The sequence below is a fragment of the Pararge aegeria genome, chromosome 12 (genome assembly GCF_905163445.1).
Source record: "Pararge aegeria chromosome 12, ilParAegt1.1, whole genome shotgun sequence".
In the NCBI taxonomy this organism is placed as follows: domain Eukaryota; kingdom Metazoa; phylum Arthropoda; class Insecta; order Lepidoptera; family Nymphalidae; genus Pararge; species Pararge aegeria.
The window spans coordinates 17,382,994-17,407,044 of record NC_053191.1 but is presented as its reverse complement, the minus strand read 5'-3'; the positions used below and the strand labels follow the sequence as shown (position 1 = coordinate 17,407,044).

General features: G+C 37.0%; 2 protein-coding genes across 3 annotated transcripts; one reads left to right on the top strand and one right to left on the bottom strand.

The window, feature by feature from the left end:
• The first annotated feature begins 762 nt into the window (after nucleotides 1–762).
• Nucleotides 763–5,139, top strand: LOC120628399. Its single transcript, XM_039896754.1, has 2 exons — nucleotides 763–1,631; nucleotides 5,046–5,139. The coding sequence occupies exons 1-2, from the start codon at nucleotides 763–765 to the stop codon at nucleotides 5,071–5,073; spliced, it is 897 nt and encodes a 298-aa protein (XP_039752688.1). The 3' UTR covers nucleotides 5,074–5,139.
• A 3,399-nt stretch (nucleotides 5,140–8,538) lies between these two features.
• On the bottom strand, nucleotides 8,539–22,375 carry LOC120628029 (metacaspase-2-like). Of its 2 annotated transcripts, none has more exons than XM_039896215.1 (14): nucleotides 22,299–22,375; nucleotides 21,500–21,559; nucleotides 20,617–20,763; nucleotides 19,380–19,490; nucleotides 18,733–18,879; nucleotides 17,374–17,421; nucleotides 16,426–16,506; nucleotides 15,299–15,460; nucleotides 14,301–14,789; nucleotides 13,959–14,222; nucleotides 13,577–13,825; nucleotides 13,407–13,478; nucleotides 11,990–12,049; nucleotides 8,539–8,741 (listed from the first exon to the last, which is right to left on the bottom strand). In XM_039896215.1, exons 1-14 carry the CDS (start codon nucleotides 22,308–22,310, stop codon nucleotides 8,646–8,648), a joined length of 1,998 nt encoding a protein of 665 aa, XP_039752149.1. In that variant the 5' UTR covers nucleotides 22,311–22,375; the 3' UTR covers nucleotides 8,539–8,645. The 2 variants fall into 2 exon arrangements, with proteins under 2 accessions (XP_039752149.1, XP_039752150.1); XM_039896216.1 differs by having other exon boundaries at nucleotides 21,506–21,559.
• Nucleotides 22,376–24,051: the final 1,676 nt, after the last annotated feature.

Sequence of the window (24,051 nt, the reverse complement as noted above, 5' to 3'; positions counted from 1 at the left end):
CAAATTTATCGTATCAAATTTTGGTAACAGGAAAAAAGCATAACTAAATTTGCTATCTTTTTCATTGTAGGTATATAAATAGATCTTAAATTATGTGTTATTCAGTTATTAGCATAGTTCGAAACTTTCCCCATAGGGGTATCGTGACGCCAAATTTACGGTTGGCAATTAAACCATGGCATCGGTTGTGTTGTACCGTAAAACGTTATTTGTGCTTCTAGCTGCCATCTTGGCCACCTCATGTAAGTTGTAGTGATATTATTAATCAGAAATGAATTGTTTATGGACACAATGCACTGCATACAATAATGTCTGTTCACATGGTGGATAGGTTTTTTTTTAAATTAAAATACACTATGATACAGTTTTTTTTTTATTTTTTTTGTCTTTCTCTCACTTGGCGTCACTAAATCCAGTTAAAATGAGATTTAACAAGCATACAGCTATAATATAGTTGGTGAAGACAATTAGTTTTTAACTGACTTCAAAAATGAAGGAGGTTTCTCAATTCGACCGTATATATGTTTTTTTTTTTATGTTTATCCGTAGACCACTTTGTCTTTTATGAACCGATTGATGATTCTTTTATTGTTGGAAAGATAATATTTCAAAGGTGGTTTGATGTGTATCTCATTACTCATAAGTTATACCTATACTCAGTAATACACCGGTCTTCGTAACTGACGGTCGTTTTATTTGCCCACATACATCTCAGTGGCGACGCGGCGGGATAACTTACCCTCGCTAATTTTAATAAATAAAATGTCGGCCTACCTAGGGAATCTGCAAATATTTGACCACAAAACAAGTGAATGGCAAATTTTTAAAGGAAAATTAGTGCAGTTTTTGAAAATTAATAAAGTGTTGGACGAAGAAAGTAAGATTGGAGTTCTGCTAACGCATATCACCGATGAAACGTACCGCTTAGTACGTAACTTGGCTTACCCTCACGAGTTGGATATTCTTAGTTACGCGGGGCTAGTTGCATTACTCGACGGCCATTTCAAGCTCAGACAGTGTTCATTTGCTGATAAAGCGAAGTTCTATGCAGCGTGCAGGAGTTCAGGCGAGTCATTAGGAGACTGGGCGGCGCGACTAAGGGGTCTTGCAACCTATTGCGACTTCGGCAACGCCTTGGAAACGAATTTGCTGGATCGTTTCGTCCTTGGCTTGAGCTCTGGGCCAGAACGCGATAAGCTATTTGAACAGAAGCCGTCCACGCTCACATTGGCTCGAGCTATTGAATTGGCAGAACAAGCAGAGAGTGCTAAGAAGGCGAAGGTATCGGTCTCACGGAGCGATGCAGTGCAAGTCAAGGAGGAGCCGGTATTCCGCGCGAAGATTCAAGGCCGCGCTGGCCGCGCTCCACCGGCTCGGCGCGACCGCGCTGGTGCGAGCGGAGATGATTCAGCGAATCGGCGTGACAGTTCGCGCTGCAAAGTGTGTGGTCTGAGAAACCATGGAAGTGGTGACAAGTGCCGTTACAAAGGGTATCGGTGTCAAAAGTGTGGGGTCAAAGGTCACCTTAAAAAGGTTTGTTCTAGTGTGAGTTCGGGTGTTTACCATGTCGGGGATGACGAGCCCAACGAAGGTCGTCAGGTTTGTGAGGAATGTGAAAATTTTAACATAAGGTACGTGAGTGATAAACCTATCCTAGTTGACTTAATTTTAGGTAACGTTAAATTGACTATGGAACTTGACTCAGGTTCTGGGGTTTGCGTTATTTCAGATAAATTGTTTAGTGATAAGTTTTCAAATTATAAACTATCAAAAAGTAATGTTACGATGTGTATGTACAGTGGACATAAAATCTCCCCATTAGGTTATTTTTGTATTCAGGTCATTTTTAATAATTTAAAAAAAAAGTTGAAAGTATTTGTTATAAAAAATGGAGGTCCACCTCTATTAGGCAGGGATTTTATGTCTGCCTTCAACTTAATCATCACTACTCAAATTAACTCTTTAAGTGATGATAAAGATGTGCAAAGCTTAGTAGAAAAATATGCCGAACTGTGGCGCGATGAATTGGGTTCGTTCAATAAATTTAAAGTTAAGTTGCAACTTAAAGATAATTCTGTTCCCAAATTTTTCAAGCCGCGTACCGTACCATTTGCCCTTAAAGATAAGGTAGAAAAAGAGCTTAACAGATTAGTAAGTTCAGGTATTTTAATTCCCATTAATTTCTCACACTATGCCACCCCTATAGTGCCAGTACTGAAAGCTAATGGTCAAGTTAAGATCGCAGGTGATTTTTCCATCACTTTAAATAGGGATCTTTTGATTGAAAAATATCCCCTGCCTCGAATTGAAGAGGTATTTGCAAAACTGGGAGGGGGTGAGCGATATAGCAAAATAGATTTAAAGAACGCTTACAACCAATTTGTTCTAGATGATTCTTCTCAGGAGCTTACCACGATTAACACCCACAAGGGGCTTTTTAAATATACCAGGTTAGTGTATGGATTAGCCAATGCTCCTGCGATATTTCAAAAGTCGATGGAAACCCTGCTCTCGGGTATAGATGGAGTCAGTGTTTGGCTCGATGATATATGTATCACGGGTTCCGATAGGAATTCTCATTTGAAAAGGCTCGATGAAGTTCTTAGTAAATTGAGTGACGCCGGGTTACGTTTAGAGAAGAATAAATGCGAGTTTTTTAAAGAAAGCGTGAAGTACCTAGGTTACGTTATAAGTAAAGCGGGGTTAACGACCTGTCCCGATAAGGTCGAAGCCATAATTAATGCACCGGAGCCGAGCAATGTTACCGAAGTTAAAAGATTTTTAGGTTTTGTAAATTATTATAGGCATTTCATTCCTAACGCGTCAGCCTTATTGAGGCCGCTTCACGATTTGCTACGTAACGATACGCCGTGGGAGTGGGGCGCGCGCCAGCGGCGCAGCGTGGCAGACGTGCGCCGCCACCTGTGTTCGGAGCGCGTACTCGCGCACTTCGAGCCCGCGGCGCAGCTCGTGCTGGCGGTGGACGCGGGGCCCGACGGGCTAGGTGCCGTTCTGTCGCAGCGTACCGAAGACGGCAGCGAGCGCCCTCTAGCGTACGCGTCGCGTTCATTAATAGCCAGCGAAAAAAACTACAGCCAGATACAGAAGGAGGCGACGGCTATTATATTCGGTGTTAAACGTTTTCATCAGTATTTATACGGTTGTAAAGAACCCTTTATATTAAAAACCGACCATAGGCCCTTGGTGTCTATTTTTAATAGTAAGACGGGTATACCGGTAACAACGGCACTGCGGCTACAGAGGTACGCTATTATTTTGTCAGCATACAATTATACGGTGCAGTACGTGTCTAGTGAAAATAATGCAGTGGCTGACTATTTTTCGCGCACGCCCTCACAAAATAGCGATAAAACCGATTGCGACGACGTAGATGCTCACTACGCCCTCCGATTTTTGGATGAATCGTCCGCGGCCATTACAGCTCGTGACATTATACAGATGACGGAAAGCGATACCACGTTGCAAACGGTTATTCGGTACATGAAACGGGGTTGGCCTAGGAAAATAGTCTGTAAATCAGTTTTGCCGTATTTTCAATGCAAGTCAGATTTGCAATTCGAAAACGGGTGCCTCTTTAGGGGACATAGAATCGTCATTCCTTCAGTATTAAGAGAAAAGATGTTGACTGAATTGCACGACTCTCATTTAGGCATCGTTAAGAGTAAAAGTAACGCGCGTCAGCGCATGTGGTGGCCGCAGATGGACGCGCACATCGAGCGTTGGATCGGTTCGTGCGACACGTGCGTGCAGGCGCGCGCCGCGCCGCCGCGCGAGCCGCCGGCGCCGTGGCCGGCCGCGCGCGCTCCCTGGCATCGCCTGCACATAGACTACATGACCGTCGAGCAGCGGGTGTACCTGGTAGTAGTCGATTCTTTTAGTAAATGGCTCGAGTGCCTTTATATGAACAATGGAACTTCGACCAAAGCCTTGATCGGGAAATTAAAAAGTATCTTTTCTACATTCGGGCTTCCGGAGGTACTAGTGTCTGACAATGATGTTAAAATCAATTCGAACGATTTTAAAAACTTTTGTTCATCCAACGGAATTAAATACATGACGACACCCATATATCATCCGCCCAGTAACGGTCAGGCTGAAAACTCTGTAAGGACATGTAAAAAGATGTTAAAATGTATACTAAAGAATAGCTCGACGACTCATCAGACTCACGAGCTGTTATTAGGATATTTGTTTAATTATAGGAACACCGTGCACTGCACCACTGGCGAAACGCCATCCAAGTTAATGTTCGGTAGAAATCTTCGATCCCGTCTAGATCTTATTTTACCACTTGATAAAAATCATCTAAACTTAAAAGTACAGACGGGAAAAAGACATTTTAACATCGGAGATCTCGTTTGGGCCAGATGGTACAGCGCACGGAAGGAAACTTGGCAGTTAGGGTCCATAAGAGAGAAGATAGGGAACAAAATGTTTAAAATTTTTATTTATGACCTTGAAGTTTGCTGTATTAGACATACAGATCAAATAATTAAATATACTGGTCGTAAAGTTGTCGAGAGTGCCAATGGTAGCAAGCTTCATCAGTCCACTACTCAACCGCCAGCACAGGTCGCTGAAAGCACTAACGCTGGGCTAATTGTTGACCAGCGCTTGTTGCCCGCAAATACCCAGCCCATTGAGGAGCGGGCGGGCAAGATAGGAACTGATGAAGCTCAAGGAACAACGGTGCCCGATGACATAAGTGCGTCGGATGGGGGTGATAGGGAAGAATGGGGTGACTGTGAGGACGGAGAGAGTGAGCGAGGGTGCACTGACGCCACGAGTGTGGCAGTAACGTTACCGCCAATGACGTCAGCCTCAGAATGTGACCACTCTCCTCAAGTTGAAAATGTGGCCATCGCGCCACAGGCCCCGTCGCCCACACTCTCACGTCAAAAACGATCTAGAAATAAAATTGACTACCGGAAATATTTTTGATGCTCGTTAATATGTAATTTACTTAGTTACTTACCTTTTTATAATTATTGTAAGTTAATTAAAGATGTTGTTTTTGTTACCAGGTTTCAAAAATTAAGTGTGGAGGAATGATGTGTATCTCATTACTCATAAGTTATACCTATACTCAGTAATACACCGGTCTTCGTAACTGACGGTCGTTTTATTTGCCCACATACATCTCACGCATCTTTATCATCATCTTTACGGTTGGCAATTAAACCATGGCATCGGTTGTGTTGTACCGTAAAACGTTATTTGTGCTTCTAGCTGCCATCTTGGCCACCTCATGTAAGTTGTAGTGATATTATTAATCAGAAATGAATTGTTTATGGACACAATGCACTGCATACAATAATGTCTGTTCACATGGTGGATAGGTTTTTTTTTAAATTAAAATACACTATGATACAGTTTTTTTTTTATTTTTTTTGTCTTTCTCTCACTTGGCGTCACTAAATCCAGTTAAAATGAGATTTAACAAGCATACAGCTATAATATAGTTGGTGAAGACAATTAGTTTTTAACTGACTTCAAAAATGAAGGAGGTTTCTCAATTCGACCGTATATATGTTTTTTTTTTTATGTTTATCCGTAGACCACTTTGTCTTTTATGAACCGATTGATGATTCTTTTATTGTTGGAAAGATAATATTTCAAAGGTGGTTCCATGATAAGGTAATCAGGGTTTGATGATGGCAGACCAGAGAAATTGAGAGGACTTTCCGAAAATCGTAGTAGCGACTAGTGCGGTTTTAATTTTTTCAATAAGTATTTTATGTAGAAGGTTATAAGCAGTTGACATTCGGCTATTATTACTAAGGTATGATTGTAAACCTACACACTAACATTTTTGTTTTGACAAAAAAGAAACGGTATACGTACAAGTAGAAAGCAAGAAATAAATATTTTCTACAACATTTTTAAGTCGGTGCCAAGTAAAATTTAGTTACTGGATAGTGGATATAGATCATATACCTACTTCTTACACCATTTTATATAGAAGCAAGGGAAAGTAGCAGTCGTTTCTACATTTTACTTGGCACCGTCTTAAAAATTTATTTCTTGCTTTTTAGTTGTATGACTAAGTGTTATTTTTTTTTTATAAATTTACTACGACAATACACACATCGCCATCTAGCTCCAAAGTAAGCGTAGCTTGTGTTATGGGTACTAAGATAGCTGATGAATATTTTTATGAATATAATACACATAAATATTTATAATATACAGATAAACACCCAGACACTGAAAAACATTCATGTTCATCACATAAGCATTTTCCTGTTGTGGTAATCGAACCCACGGCCTTGGACTCAGAAAGCAGGGTCGCTGCCCTCTGCGCCAATCGGCTATCATGGTTCTTTATTGTCATTTTTTTTTGTAATTTTAAACAAACGTTTTAAACAAGCGTAATGAGCGCAGAGCATTTAGAGAAATCCGAGCAAGAGAATCTGTATGGTGTAATTTATAATTACTTCAATCCGTATACTCCACACCAAACAGATCCTCGGCAATGTATCCTCTACGTTTCTCTCCGAAACCGGAGCACCCTCAGGAGATGTTGACTTTACAATGAATAATTGTTAAGAATTAAGCCTAATTTTCATAATATATTATGGATTTCCGCAAAGTAACGCTTGCTTCTATTATGAGCTCAACACGTACATTTTAATATTATGTATTTGTTTATGATTTACCTTACCAGCACGGTAGCCATAAGTAGGAGACAATAACACGATTAAACTATATTAAACCCAAAAGATAAACATAATATGCTGTCACGGACTTTTTTTAGAACTTTTAAAGAGCAATTCCTTTGTCATACATGATTAAATCGAAAGTAATTGTTTATGCAGCGCACGCAGCGTAAGCTCTTAAAAGTAAAAAAAAAAGCTTGTCTTTGAAATTCATAATTGGAATTCTTTATTGGTGAATCATTATTGGATATTCTTTATTGGTGCTCCGTATCTATATATAACGTGATAAAGCCTAAGCCTTCCTCTATAAATGGGCTATCCAACACTGAAATAATTTTTCAAATCGGACCTTTAGTTCCTGAGATCATCGCGTTTAAGTTAACAAACAAACTCTTCAGCTTCATACATTAGTATAAGATAGGGATAAAATTATAATATAACATAGGGATAAAGCATGGCAACAGGGATTAGGTAAAGTTTATCCTCGTGTGTTCTCACTATATTATTAGAAATTTATTTCCACTCATAACCTCGGTGAGTTGGCAACACGATGGGAGAAGATAAAATATTGTCGCTGTCCTGAATAATGTCTACTCCCATGCTAGCCGACTATTTAAAAAAATATTGAGGCTTGTACTATTCGATTTTCAAAACTTTTTAATCATTGGTTCAACAGGGGTCCCGGAAGGCAGAAGAAATGGACTAGCTTTTGCTTGCTCGTCGTCAGTGAAACCGCCACAACTATGTGTGGAGAACAAGATTCCCACGAATGATGACATTCCCCGGGAGCATAAAGATATCACGTCTGTGGGAGACGTGAATTCCCCTGCTGGCGTCTGGGCCGGAAAAACATATTATAAATTACCCAATGCACCTCTCTACATACTAGAAATTGCAAAGGGGGCAGATTCTACAATTCATCCCGTCTCGAATCCATACTATAAATGAGGGTCGATTATAATTACAGAATTAGTAGTAAAAGTCAATTTGTAAGCACAATAAAGACGCTGCCAGGAAAATTGAGTTTTATTCCAAGATTCAGAGAAGGGCCCGCTCGGGGCCGTTCCTGTAGAAATCCTTACTAATATTTTACATGGGTAAGTGAGTTTGTCTAACTCTAACGTTTTAAGCCAAGATAGCTTCCAGATTTTCCAGGTTTATTCCAATTTCATCAGTATCAGTAATTTAAAATGTTATATTAATAACTGTGCCCCAAAAATTAGTCTTGCCGTCTGGTGACCCAAGAGCTGGCGCTTATTTAGCCGAACGGCTAAGTCTAGCAATTCAAAGGGGCAATAGCGCCAGCATTTTGGGTACCATGCCCATAAGTGAACAGTTAGCTTATATTTTTTGTAAATAGTAACGTTAGTTTGTAATTATTATTACTAATTGGAATTATATTTAAACTAAATAAAAAAATAAAAATCAATCAAACAAATTACACTTATATAAACACTAAGTAATACACATTTCGGTAATATTAAAAGACCTCAACGGTGGAAACAGCGGAAGAGGCGAGCCCTGTCACAAGGGCGTAGTTATTCTGGCCTGGGGCTGGGTAGCAGCGGTCTCAGTTCTGGCTTGATGACATAACTGTAGTAGTTTTTAGGGCTCAAGTCAAACATTCGTGAGCGCAGCCAGGGTATGGCGTGACGGTCACGAAGCTGCAATGGCGGAAGGCAACGGAATACCACCGTCATTATTGCGTCCCAAGTAGATCAGCTCTCATGAACAGTACAACAATAGTCGCTTGGCGCAAAACCGCGAGAAGTTTGCTGAGCTGACGGCCAACCTCCAGTAGTGGAGAGGCACAAAAAGAGAGAGAGAGAGAGAATATTAAAAAAAAAATACTCAACGCTAACAATAGTTTATAAATATTTATTAAATCATCCAAATCGATTTAAATTATATTTTCTATGGCAGGATTTCCTCATCTTCTTTGTTTGGTGATTCTACGTGATTTTTCTAATTTTGGATAAAGCTGTCTCTTTCTATTTCAGTTTTCAATTGTACATCTTCCAATTGTTTAGCTACTTCATCTTTTACAAGTACTTGGATGTTCTGTAGATAAATAGAATTTAAAATGTTAATAAATGCTAGTAAGATAAATGTACCGGTCTCAAATGAATTGACAGCCGATTAGCGAACCTGCCTTCTGAGTCCAAGGCCGTGGGTTCGATTTCCACAACAGGAAAATACTTGTGTGATGAACATGAATGTTTTTCAGTGTCTGGGTGTTTATCTGTATATTATAAGTATTTATGTTCATTATATTCATAAAAATATTAATCATAAAAATATTCATCAGTCATCTTAGTACCTATAACACAAGCTACGCTAGATGGGCTAGATGGCGATGTGTGTATTGTCGTAGCATATTAATAATAAATTAATGATAATAATTAGGGACAGGTATTTAACTCAATCATAATAACCATCATACCAACGGACGGGTCTCCCCCCACAATGAGAAGGGGTTAATTATGGAAAACTCTCAGGCATGCAGGTTTCCTCACAATGTTTTCCTTCACCGTTGAGGCAAGTGATATTTTAATTGAGTACTCAAAACGCACATAACTTACTTCCCGACATTAAGCTCGGTTCCTTTGGGAGAGGAGATGAAAAGGGGGTGTTTGATGATTTTACGCCATAACCCCGACAAATTATAACCAATTTAAATAATTATCTTTGTACTAAGAATGAGTTAAATACTGTCCCTAATTATTATTATTAATATAAGTTAAAAAGAACCCAAATAATGAAAAACTGAATATAACATATAAAAGATACCGCAATTTTTGTTGTAATATTCTTAAAAAGTTAAAAAATGAACATATAAAACAAGAACTTAAAAATGCAAATAACATTTAAAAAACATGGGACATTATAAATTCACTTACACATTTTAAAAATAAAAAGGCTACTTCACACAATCTTCTTAGTATATCAAAGTGTCCAACTGAATCAGTCAATCAAGTTAATGAATATTTTGTAAATGCAGGTAAATCCATCATAACAGATAAAATTACTATGGATGATGAAGATGGTTCCCGTTTAAATTTCGCTTACTACCCTCTACACTACCCCCTAAATTCATTCGTGTTATTAAATACAGATATTTTTGAAGTAACTTCAATAATCAACTCTCTTAAAAATACAAATTCAATAGGCTCCGATGGTATATCAAAAATACTAAAGCAAAATAAGGAGACAATCGCTAGCCTTTTGGTTCACATCTGCAACTTATCATTCAACTCTGGAACTTATCCGAAAATTTTTAAGAAATCCATTGTTACTCCTGTTTACAAACAAGGTGACAAGAACATAATTTCAAATTACCGTCCTATATCAATATTGCCTGCAATGTCAAAGATTCTTGAGCGGATTATAAATAAACAATTGGTTAAATACCTTGAATCAAATAACTTACTTGCCAATAACCAATATGGGTTTCGAAAGCAAAGGTCAGCTACGGATGCTGTGTTTGACCTTGTAGACTGTGTGGTGAGACATATAGATCAGGGCGAAAAATGCCTGGCAATCTTCCTAGATCTCGCTAAGGCATTTGACACTGTATCTATACCTATACTTATACAGAAGCTGGAACACCTCGGAATTAGGGGCCTACAACTACAACTACTAAAAAGCTACCTCTCAAACAGACATCAGTCGGTCAAAATCGGCAAATTTATTAGTAGGGCACTCCCAATCAACCACGGAGTTCCACAGGGAAGTATCATCGCCCCGACCCTTTTCTTAATATACATAAACGAACTCTGTAAATTAAACATTGCAAATTGAAAAATAATGAGTTTTGCAGATGATACAGTATTAATGATATGGGGTAGAAGTTGGGAGGTGGTATATTTACTCAAGCTCAAAAAGAATTCAATAGAGTTACCCAGTGGTTAAGATATAATCAACTTAGCTTAAACCCAAAAAAAAAAACAAATACGTATGTTTTCCATAACAAATAAATCCCAACCTCCTCAAGACGTTCATAATATTTACGCCCATTCGGGACTTTGCCAAAGCCAATCATGTCAATGTCCAAGTATAGAACGAGTACCCTACGTAAATATTTAGGCATATTAATAGATAAAAAGTTAACTTTTGATGAACACATTAAAACATTAACAAACAGAGTACGAAAACTTTTAGCCATTTTTAAAAACATAAGAGATGTTGCAGACTCTAAATTAATGAAAACAGTATACTTATCACTATGTCAATCACTTATAACATATGAGATTGACACATGGGGAGGAGCGGCAAAGACTCATATGATACAGCTCGAAAGAGCACAAAGACTGCTACTAAAGTAAGGTACTGACGGTACGACAGTTGTTCATTTTTTAACTTGTTATGAGATATCATATTCAAAATAAAAATAAAATGAATAACATAGGAAAAAGGCGACATTATCAAAAATTTGCGACTAATATATTAAAAAAAATATTTACACATAATTTCCCATGCTTTCTGGGGAGCTATCTTTATAATCAGGTAAACAAAAGACTCGACTATATGACTGATTAAGTGGGCTAAACTACGATGAGACTGAAAGCATTATTCAGATACTGAAATGATTCACATATGCCTAACACACACACATGCCCACACACAGCCACCCACACACACACAACACACACACATTCCACACACACATACATTTTATAAGACATTACAATTTAAAATAAATTATTACTATTCATTCTAATAAATCTAAAATGTTTGCATAAGTTAAATCTTCTGTTAAAATAAAGAAATTCATTATTTAAAATATTGAACACAAAGTTACTGTTACTTAAATTTAAATATTACCGAATAACTGTGATTATAACATTACTTAAACTATATTATATTCATCCTTGATACTTTATCCTGGGGAAAGGGCCTGGTGGCTTGAGATACAGGTTCTACCTAGTACAAGCATCAGTCCCCACATTATAAATGTGTAACAAAATGGCCCGTAAGCAACATTATATTGTACTCGTACTTATAAGTAATGTGGAGAAATAAATAAATCATTCATTCATTCATTCATTCAATATACTACGACAATACACACATCGCCATCTAGTCCCAAAGTAAGCGTAGCTTGTGTTATGGATACTAAGATAGTTGATAAATATTTTTATAAATATAATACACATAAATAATTATAATATACAGATAAACACATAGACACTGAAAAACATTCATGTTCATCACACAAGCATTTTCCTGTTGTGGGAATCGATCTATCTAGTAAATTATAATTTAAATTATTAATGTACGTGTTACCTGTTACGTGTTATGAATCTTACCTCATTTAGTATTTCCATGTAAGACGTTGTCCATTTTGAAAGCCAATCCCAAAACTTGTCCTAGTAATTAAATTTAAGTTAATTATGTTATTTTTAAAATTTAATTAATCAAATAGATTGTTTTGTCTGGTGGGAGGCTTTGGTTGTGGCTAGTTACCACCCTACCGAAAAAGCCATCCCGCTAAGCGATTTAGTGTTTCGGTGCGATACTAAGGGGTACGACATCCATGCTCCCTAACAGGTTAGCCCGCTACCATCTTAGACTGTATCATAACTTCCCACCAGGTGAAACTGCAGTCAAGAGCTAACTTGTAGTGGAATAAGAAAAAAAAGAATATATTATTATTATTTTATCGACGGACCAAACTTGCCCACCTGATGGTAGGTGGTAAACTATAGTTATCTATCTATATATATATATAAAAGAGAAAGTGTGTGGGTATGTTCCGTACAGGCTCCGAAACTGCTGAACCGATTTCAATTTAACTTTCAGGGAATCTCCGGATACCTGGCGAGTAATCCTGTAAAGTTTGACGATCGGAGCACTCCTATTTTTGAACTGTCAAATACAGCTTTTATTAACTATGATGATATTATATTGTTGGGTGTAGATAATGATCTTCACCCGCTCGAGAAGAGAATGAATACGGAGAGAAATAAATGATTTAATATATTATGAGACTTAAATTAAAAATTTAATTATGTAAGTTTATTGTTTAAATAAAATAAAGCAAAAACTAGCCCGGCGAAGCGGGCTGGGTACGCTAGTATAATATATAAACAGAGCAACACTTCGCAGGGCATACTAGGATCACATCCTGCAAATTGCCACCCTATGCCCATCACCCTTATGCGTAGGCGATTAGCCTTAGGGGGCGTCCATAAACTACGTCAGGTGTATTTTTTTAATTTGTCCCTCCTCTCCTGTCTAAATTAAAAAATAACATAAGTTTTTAATTTAAGTCTCATAATATATTAAATCATTTATTTTGTCCCTCCATTCCCCCTGGTGAGATCGTCGTGTGATTTTATTCAACCCCCTCCCCATCCCCCAATCTCACGTGAGATTTTTCAAAATGTGGGCTTCTTGCGTAAACGCGTTGAATGATCTTAACCGTATTACGATTACGCTTAAGTTTAAATCTTAAGCATGTACAATCTGGATTCAATGGACCAAAACAGTATATTTTTTTTTGTTTCAAACAGAAAGAAAATTGCGTGATACTTGCGGACCCCCCCTCTCTCCAACGTAAGATTAGATGAGATTTGAGTCGACCCCCTCAACACACAAACACAAACATCTCACGTAATTTATGGACGCCTTCTTACGTGCCTGTATTACACGCCCTACAGGCTGGAATCACAGCATTGCTACAATGCCGCTTAATGGCAGGAATAGTAAATATTGTGCACATACCGTATTAAATAATTCATCAAAATTGAGATTCACGGGATCTATGTTGTCATTATAAGTAGTTTTACATTTTTCCTAGAACAAACACAATTTTTTTAGTGATATTAGTAATGCGATTTGGAGAAATTACTCGTAAATATAATTTTAACTTGTTAATATGTATAGTTACAAACTTTGTGGCATTTTTCTTCAGTTTTGTTATTGGCTTCGGTAGTAAGCATAATATCTTCTGTCTCTTCTTCTATTTCCGCACCTGGATTCTCATTGAAACTTTCGATAGTCAAAGGTTTAATGAGTTCTTTATCTTTCTCGTCATTAGTCTTATATTTTTTTGCATTTATTATTGCTATGGTCCGTGGTTCGGGCTCCTCAGGTGTACTTTCTAAGACTGTCAGATTAGAAACAGGTTCTTGATTATTTTGCTGCAAATACATCCAAAGTAAGATTTGAATTATAATTTAAGTTGTTTAAAAAGGGTTTAAAGTTGATTGCAAAATGTTTTAGTTAAGTTATTAAATCAATGGATAGATGAGAAATGAAGAAGTAATACTGTACCAGTTCTGTGTTAGGGACGACAGTTTTTTCTTCTAGTATTTCCATTTCCGTATTAATTACTTTATCTATATTTATAATAACGTTGTTTAATGAGCTGTTTGCACTTCTTTCCGTATAGACATAATTAGTTTCTATTATTTTAGCATCAGTTGCATTATTTTCATCTGTGTTGTTATGAGCTTCCAGTTTATCGTTACAAAGGGTGATATTATTAGAATTTGGCGGTGTTACTTCATTTATATGAACTTGTGGGTCTGCAATATCCTGAAACATAATTATTATGACCACACATAACAGATAATAACGGAAGGCATTTTTGTAAAGTAAAAAAGTAATACATACGCTTAGAGTTTCTCCTTTATCACTTATCAAGCTTGTTCCGAATGTAAGATTTTTTTTTTCTTCGGGTAAAGCTAAACTGCTATTTTTGTTAATAGCAAATCTATCTTTTATTTTGTTTTTGATACCACCGATCCTTTGACTTATTTGGTTGACAGTTTTTATCATATCTTCTTTGTTTCTAACGTTACTGTTTACTTCACTATTATTTATTTCTGTTTCTCTGTCAATTATTTGAGTAAAATTTTTCTTAGGCACTCTATGCGGCAGTTCATAGTTCGAAACCTGATTCAATTTATTTTTACCAAGCACCTTATTAATTTCTGATGTAGATATATCTTTATCGTTTCTTATCTCGGCTTCCGGTGTATTTAATGGTTTTATTTGTCTATACGGATTATTATTTACCGTATGACTTTCAAAAGGCCTTTGCTGAACAGCTTGGTTGTAAGGTTGGTTGTAAATAGGTTCATTTTGCATGTTATTTATGTGCTGAAAACATATATAAAATATTTTATAGTAGATAGTCGTAATTTAAGGAATATGCAAATTGCAATAGAAATTGTAGTGTAAAATATTTTAGTGGCAGAGCTCGTCTGGGTAAGTAATGGCACCATGCTTTTTTTCACCCGCATGCCGGAACCAATCAGCGCGCCCCATCGAGCGTCACCTGATTCAGCAACCGGCCAACCGAAGTCCAGCGGCCAAACACCGGAACGAATCGGCGCGAGGCAACGCATGCTCTCTCTCTCTCACCCGCTTATTTCTGCCGCTAAGCAGCATTATTGCAATGATGTATGGTGTTCCGGTAATTTCCTAGGACCAGGTGTAACCAGAAGCTCTATAATAGCTCTATGGCTAAGAACGGATTCTCATGTTTCGGTAAATCTATGCTCAAGATATACTTTGAGCCAGGGTATGCAGCTCGATATAATTTTATTAATAAGAGCCCAAGACTGCTTTGTATCAGGAAAACGAGTATATTTAAGTAGTCTACTTACATTCCAGGAGTAACCTTGATCATTATTTAAGTTTATCCCATATGCTCTGGGAATACTGCCCAAGTGACTACCTCCAGACACTGTGCTCATATTTTCAAAATAAACATTTCCATGTTCATCTCTCAATATTGGACCGTGCGTTTTTTTTAAATTTTCAAAGGTCTGCAAATAAATTATAGCAATTTCGGAATTTCAATTCATGTTTATGTACAAAACCTTTATACCTATTTGAAGTTAATTTTCTCGAATCCCTATCCCTACTTCCCTACTTCCCTATCCCTATCCCTACTAATATTATAAATGTTTGTTTGTTATGCTTTCACGCAAAAACTACTTAACCGATCCTCATGAAACTTTGTACACATATTCTTGGAAGTGTTAGAAGTAATATAGGATACTTTTTATCCCGATATTAAGCTCTGTTCCTTTGGGAGAGGGGATGAAAGTGTTTGACGATTTTACACCGTAACTCCGACAAATGATAACCGATTGAAATAATTATTTTTGTACTACAGAGGCTATGTGTTTAATTTTGCCCAAACTTTGAGAAGATCTGATGAATGTGGTTGGAGATAGAGGACAGAACTCCTCAGCGGACAAAGCCCTCATTAAAGGCTTAGGCGATACGGAATTCTACAACTAAATTGAATGCCACATCAAAAAACAATATCAAACGCAGAGAATCTATGGTTCTACTATGCTTTTAAATTATTTTATCACAAATATTTCTAAATCAAACTGGAAATATAATGGAAATAAAGTTTACTTCTTATAACAAGTTAATCGATGGAGTAGGTCAGAAGATAATGCGAAATAAAAACAACAAAATGGTAAAATATCACTCACACTCAATGTGATAAATTCAGCGTCTTAACATAATAACATCAAGAGAGATATTTGATTGTAGGGAAATAAAAATGCAAGTATTGTCAAGAAGATCTAATAGTTTTACAAACTAAATACATGTGGTTTTTCTTACATGGAATCATTATGATTAGTCTTAAATTAAGTTATGTTTTGGAAGGGCCCTATATCATAATTTTATATTAATTTATTTGGCCTCTTATTTTATTTGTCTTACATAACTCATCTAAATGGGTACTTAAATGTAACTATTCTTCACTTACTGGTCTATTAGTAAACATTCTGTTCATGTAATCTGGCATCGCTTGGTGATCTATGCGCTGAGTCGGTGTTTCTGGAACGTTCTAGGAGTAAAAGAACTATGAATTCAAATTCAAACTCAAAATGTTTTATTCATGTAGACCTTATCACATGCAGTTATGAAGCGTTTATACATTTAACATGTCAACACTAATGTTAGGTGATGGTGATATCTGCATTCGTTAGCTTAAAACTAAAGCTAGGAGGGTTCCAAACGCGCCCTGGTCTAAGAAGAGGCCACAACAAACATAGCCAGGTTTTTTTTTTGTTATCACCATTGCCTTCATCATGGCAACCAATGGACGTCGACTCCTGAACATAGATAGATCTTTTTTTATAGAGTTTCAACTACCACGGTCCCGTGTCGGTTCCAGCGATTAATTTGATGTCATATTCTGTCGTCCTAATCGGGGGTCTGCCAACGCTGCGTTTAACGGTGCGAGGTCGCCGTTCTAGCAACTTGAGTCCCCAACGACCATCGGGTGTCGAAGCTATGTGCCCGAGCATTGCCACTTGGACTACGGGTCTCAAAAGAAGGCTTAGGTCACTCAGCGGCCGATGGAGAGAGCTACTGTTTTGCCGAAAATTATATGATATAGTAGCACGGGTCCGATGGACATTAAGTTTCTAAGAATTCCAAGGTGTTAGAGTGGAGACTCCGTACTGGGAAGCTCAGTGTTTGTAGACACCCCCACTAGCTGGACTGGTGGCACGAAGCGAGTTACAAGTTGCGAGTTTATTGAAGTTGGTACCTACAAAAACTCTATGCCCAGCAATAATAAGAATATAAGCAGCAAAGGATGTCGAGATAATGATTATGATCCGTAAAGAAATAAGGAAATTCACCTTACAAACAATTTAAAATAAATACGTATTTATGTGTTAACGATACAGACATTTTTAAATCTTACCTGATAGTTTATGTGTCTTTTTTGGCGAACTCTGTCATTTAGTTGAACCTGTGAAATCATGAGTATGTGTAAGTATTATTTTCGAGGAAACACTTAAATCATTGTAGAGCAAGAAAAATACTTGAATGTACTAGGATTCAATTCTAGATTTGTGGAATGTTAAGTTTATGATCAAGCCGGTAAGATACCCACCGGACCAGATAAAATTCTGCAATTATAAATTCACAAAATGCCCGCTAGGGATATAATCTAAGACTATCCTACTTATAAGACAGTAGTCACCGCTCCTCGGGATGTCCTCAAAATTTTTGTATTTTTTTTTTTTAATTTGAAAGTCTATATTACGCCTACTCTTGTCTCGTCTTGGTACTATTTACTTAAATATTCTTGTAAGCTGAATTACGAAACAAGAAACATGACTGAGAAAATAAGTAAATTTACTTATTTTGTTTATAAATTCAAAAATTCAAATTCAAAATAATTTAGGTATTTTAAGTAGGCGCAGTTTATGAGCATTTTTGAAACGATAAGTCTGTCTGTTTTCACAGACAGAGTCGGCATAATACTCAGCAATTCAACAATTTACAATCATTTTCTATCTTGCGGGAGATGAGAGCGGAGCTGACTGCTTCCAGGTTGCTTGTAAGCAAGGACTAAGAAATTCATCAATTGTATAGTAATCTCTCACAAATTTTTGTATATTACATATTAATATTTAATATACATTTTGTGCCTCGCTGCGGTGGTTTCGAGGACGTTTTAATTTTTATTTAGTTTTAATTAGTTTATTTTAGGTTATATTACATTTTTATTTCGTAGAGCGGACAGTTACCTTGGCCAACGAATTAGTTTGGCCATCCAAAGGGCAATGCTGCATCTCAGGAACTGTGCCTCGCTGCGGTGGTTTCGAGGACGTTTTAGATTTTATTTAGTTTTAAATAGTTTAGTTTATTTTAGGTTATATTTGTTAAATTAAATTAATATATAATTTAAAATGTAATTAATTAATTTAGAAATTATTTGCAATCGTTGTGAAAACCTGTAATAAGCTGAACATTCAATTAGCTCACAACGTAGAAACTTGGACAAAAAAAATTATAATTAACAATATAAGTTTTTTTTATTTAGTTTGTTTTTAATTATTCTGTTATTTTATAGTGTAGATGAGTCGTAGTTACCAAATAAATGAAATAAATAAATAAATTGCTTAAATTTATGCATTGGTAGGTCCAATATTATCTTCGGAATCATGTTATGAAACCGTTTACTCAACCCTCCAAAGCATTTGTCTACCTTCAGGTGGTATGCAGATATATGCGCGTAAACATCCGTATACTGTATATCTTTAGGAAGACTTACCGTATCATTTCCGTCATGTTTATCTGCTCCGTCACGTGCGGTTTCATCATAGTTATCGGTGTCATCACCATAATCACCTTGGCCGCCATCACTGCCAGTGGTACTTTTATCTTCGCTGCTATAACCTTCTCTTGCTTTTTGGTGTTCCTACAGTGTACCGTTTACAATGCTTTTATTAATATTGCTTCAAGAGATTAATGCCCTTTTTCACTTAACCAACGCATATAACCTACAACGAATGCCTAGGCGATCTGTAAAAATCGTTTCAGCAACTCTTAGGTGATAACTTTGGTGAATAGATGGAATATCCTATATATAATATAGGATTGCCTTGTTCGTCGTTAGTGAAAACGGGCATTAGTAAGCCCCATGTTTTAAATAAATAAATAAATATACTACGACAAGTTGTTGTGTTATGGATATTAGGATAACTGATGAATATTTTATGAATAATATACATAAATACTTAAAATATATAAATAAACACCCAGACAATGAAAGACATTCATGTTCGTCACACAAACATTTTCCAGTTGTGGGAATCGAACCCACGGCCTTGGATTCGGAAAGCAGAGTCGCTGCCTACTTCGCCAATCGGCCGTCAAAAACTGCTGTTTCTAAGTCTAAATAAATCCATAAATACTAACATCAACTAGTTCCCAGTGGGCGAATTGGTAGCCGTGACCATTGGTGAAGGGACGAACTGATTCGTCTAAAGGTATAGGAAGCTTCTGCGGTTTCTTCTTTATTGAATTTTTCTGTAACAAAATCATTTTTTTTATTATTCCACTACAAGTTAGCCCTTAACTGCAATTTCATCTGCGGGCAAGTGGATGATTCAGCCACAGAATTATAAACATACAAAATCCGTGTACACGACTAATATTGAAGCATTAAAACCAATCCACTTTAGTAGTGTTTCTCGAACCGGCGGTTAGTCACATCATTCTATTTAGCAGTTGACAGTGATTATTTTACCTCTAATGTTCTAAAAGTTTACCATAAAATGGTGAAAATGGGAAAGTTTGTTAGCTAGCAACGCTCCGCGGGTGTGAAATGAGACGTGCGTGCTTTCACTGTTTTTGCTCTGCATGCGATAATGACTGAATGAGTTCTGTATATTCTTAATTCTGTGGATTCAGTCAAAGATGGTAACGGGCTGTTACGGGTATGGCTCTTATATTGAACCAACTCAACTCGATTCGTAAACTTAAAACTAAATCTACGAGGGTTCCAAACGATTCTTGGTCTAAGAAGAAGCCCACAACAAACTTAGCCGAGTGATCTTCCGTAAGGTTTAATATGGACGAAATATATTATATGTCTGTCTGTCTGTGTCTGTCAGTCTGGTGGGAGGCTTCGGCTGTGGCTAGTTACCCCCCCTACCGGCAAAAACGTGCCGCTAAGCGATTTAGCGTTCCGGTATGATGTCGCGTAGAAACCGACTAGAAGTTTGACTGACGGACCATCGAAGACTGCATCATCATTTACTACCAGGTGAGATTGCAGTGAAGGGCTAATTTTTAGTGCAATAAAAAAAAATGTAGTGACGATTTGAGTCTACTCTACTAATAAACTCAATGGGGATGGATTTTAGTCTAGTTTTTTTTTAAACCCCGACGCAAAAACGACGGGGTGTTATAAGTTTGACGTGTATGTCTGTGTGTGTGCAAGGGTGTGTCTTTTTCTGGCAGGGTATTTTCGGAACGAATGAACCGAATTTGATTTTTTTGTTAAAGTTTATCGGGAGTGTTATAAATATATATAATATGGGTATCAAATGAAAAGGCTTGACTAGTAGTACCTTTCATTAAAAGTTGATAGTTTTTTAAATTTTTTTTAGTTAAAGTTTAATTTCAAATATCCATACAAAGCTTGTCTTACCTCGTCGTCGTGTTTATCGAGATATCTGTCGACGACAAATATTATCTCACGAAGCGAAGGATCCTGCAGTTTAATCTCAGCGCTTATCTTCTCCAGAGTGTTGTTTTTTAACTCCTTCACTTGAGTTACTTCCGTGCCATTCTTCAACTGAAAAAAAAAATCACTTTGACATAATTTGCAGTATGTTTTTGACGACCTTCTTGGCGCAGAGGTGAGAGCTGTGGTTTTTCTGGGAAATATAATTATGCTAAACTATAAAAACTATAAAAAAAAAAAATCTAACTTCCTCGCCTCCTCAACATAGACACATTTGCCGCGTCTATGATGCGCAAGGTTTGTTTCACGTGGTCTGTCCGTCTGTCCACCTATTCGGGGGTCTCCCAAGTTCCAATGCTGCGTTCACCCTTACTAGAGCGATGTATAGTCTATCCATCTTCAAGAATTTCTTATAACATTATGTCCATTGGTAAAATTATTATTTGAGATTATTATATATAAGAGTTTATGCTTTTATAACATGCTACCGAAAGTTATATTAGATTAACCATTACGTAAGTTTAAAGAATGTATACAAACACATTTAATACATCGAGGTTACTATACTATTGATGAATTTCTTAATGACAAGCGGAGCGACTTCCCTGGAAGCAAGCCGCTCCGCTTTCATCTCACACAAGATAGAACAAATATTGTTAAATTGTGAAACGATTTTGGAAAAGATTGGCTTCTTCTCGGTAGAATCTGCCTTCCGAACCGGTGGTAGAGTCACTACAAACAGACATACTTGACGTTTCAAAAGTGCTTATATCAGGCCTACTTGTAATAAATGAATTTTGAATTTGACACTTATGTACAAGATAACGAGATAAAAATTTAAACATACCTCTACCTGTACTAGAGTATACGCAAAGACTGACTGTAGAAGACAAAACAGTAGAGCGATCTGTAAGAGAATAAATCATTTAGTAAGTTACTAAGCTTAGTTTAGTTTTGTAGCACACAACAGCTAACACACTTTCCCATTTATAATATTGACTGCACTGCAGAGCACGGGTCTCCTCCCACAATGAGAAGGGATTCAGGCTGTAGTCCACCACGCTGTCCCAGTGCGGATTGGTGGACTCCACACACCTTTGAGAACATTATGTAGGACTCTCAGGCATGCAGATTTCCTCACGATGTTTTCCTTCACAGTTGAAGCAAGTGATATTTTAACTACTTCAAACGCCCATAACTTAACAATTAAGGCTGTAGTCCATCACGCTACCCCAGTGCGGATTGGACGACTCCACGCTCCTTTGAGAACATTATGTAGGACTCTCAGGCATGCAGATTTCCTCACGATGTTTTCCTTCACAGTTGAAGCAAGTGATATTTTAACTACTTAAAACGCCCATAACTTAACAATTAAGGCTGTAGTCCATCACGCTACCCCAGTGCGGATTGGTGGACTCCACGCACCTTTGAGAACATTATGTAGGACTCTCAGGCATGCAGGTTTTCTCACGATGTTTTTCTTCACAGTTGAAGCAAGTGATATTTTAACTACTTAAAACGCCCATAACTTAGAAACGTTAGAGGTGCTGGGATACGAACTCGGCCCCCCTAATGTAAAGTCGAGCCACACAATGCGTTGTCACTGCTTCAAATATTAGTTAGGATAATTAAAAATGTTAACATACCTGCGAATACATTGTAACACCACTGTAACTTTAACTTAACTAACAAGTCTGTGTGACCATCGTATTGTAATGATTAAGAAATATTAGATAATATATATATACATTTCTAATGATTATTTTATCTTGCATCTGCTTATCTTAAATTTATCTTTATTAAAATGATTTCGTCTCTATTACTAATTGATAGATAAACTATTGGTTAACCTTTAGAGATGTATGATATTGCTGTATGATGATTTTTTTTTAATTTTATTTATTTTAACACATAATTATCCATACAGTTCACTTATGACTAAAACGTTTTATACACGCCTCTTAATTAAAAACATTGAAACATGAGTACCTACTTATTACAATTTAAGTACAATTTAATATATTAAATTATTTTGAGAAGTAGGTACCTACATTTAGATACTTCTCAAAATAATTGAGGGGGGGGTTCAAGATGTCCTAATACCCTCCTCGTTAGCGCGGGAGCCCCAGCAATCGGTTGGGTTGGTTGGTACACGACCGAGTATACAAAGGGTGCCCCGGGCGTCTAACAAAGCCAAAAAGAGGGACATACCGTGATGGTTTTTAGTTTGGGTATACCCCACTTAGGGGATGGAGTCCCACAAAACATCCGTCCTGCCCAAGGGTCGGAGGTAGCAATGAAGCTTTGCCACCACGCCACAAAAGAAAAGGTTTGGTTGGCTGGGAATGGGCAATGGTTTATCTGGTGGAAGGCTAGTAATAACCTTCCCAGCAAAGACGTGCCGCCAAGGGATCGCTCCGGTCGCGTTCCGGTACGATTCTATTCCACCAATTATATGGGCTTAATATATCTGCCATACCCTTAACTGCTTAGCCTTACTTCCTTCCTTTCAATAAAAGCAGCAATTTTTTTCTCTATTAAAGCGCAAGCGATAACGAGGGTTTTCATTTTATTAATTTTTTTTATTACTATCACATTTTTCATTTCTTTTTGAACTCAATGGATGGACTTCAGAATATTGCTAGAAGATTGTAAAGGCGAAAGTTTGTATGTTTGTTAATGAGTGAGTAACATCGCAGGGACTGAACCGATTTGGCTGAAATTTGTTACAGAGATAGTTTGTAGTCTAGAAGCACATAGGCTACTTTTTATCCCGGGAAATAAGAGGGTTCCCGCGGGAATAACATGCCTTAATCCACGCGTACGAAGTCCAGGGTATTAGCTAAATTTTATGTATTTTCTTTCTTTTTTCTAATCTGCCTAGCCGGGTGATCATGGGAAAACCCTCCCGTTGGCAGCAGTGTTAAAATGTTATAAAAACATCGCCACCTAGCCCCAAAGTTAACGTAGCAGCTTGTATTATGGGTACCTACTAAAATGACTGCAGAATACTTTTATGGAGAATATACATACTTATAATATACAGATATACACCAGTACACCACTATAAATCATTCATGTTCATCACACAAACTTTTTTCTAGTTGTGGGACCCGAACCTACGCCTGGGACTCAAATATATTATAGTTTTTACTGGTTTTCCTGGGATAAAAAGTAGCCAATGTTACTCCTCGTTCTTTTAATTAAATATATGCCAATAATAAAATCGTTTTGAGCCTTAAAAACAAACAACATTCACTTTCGCATTTATTATATCAGTAAGGATAATTAGAAAAGACTCTAGTTTAAAATAACTAGTATTTAAACTAAAAATTTTTTTCTTTAAAAAGTTTATTAAAAAGAACAGCCCTCTTACTATAATCGCTTAAAAAACTATTA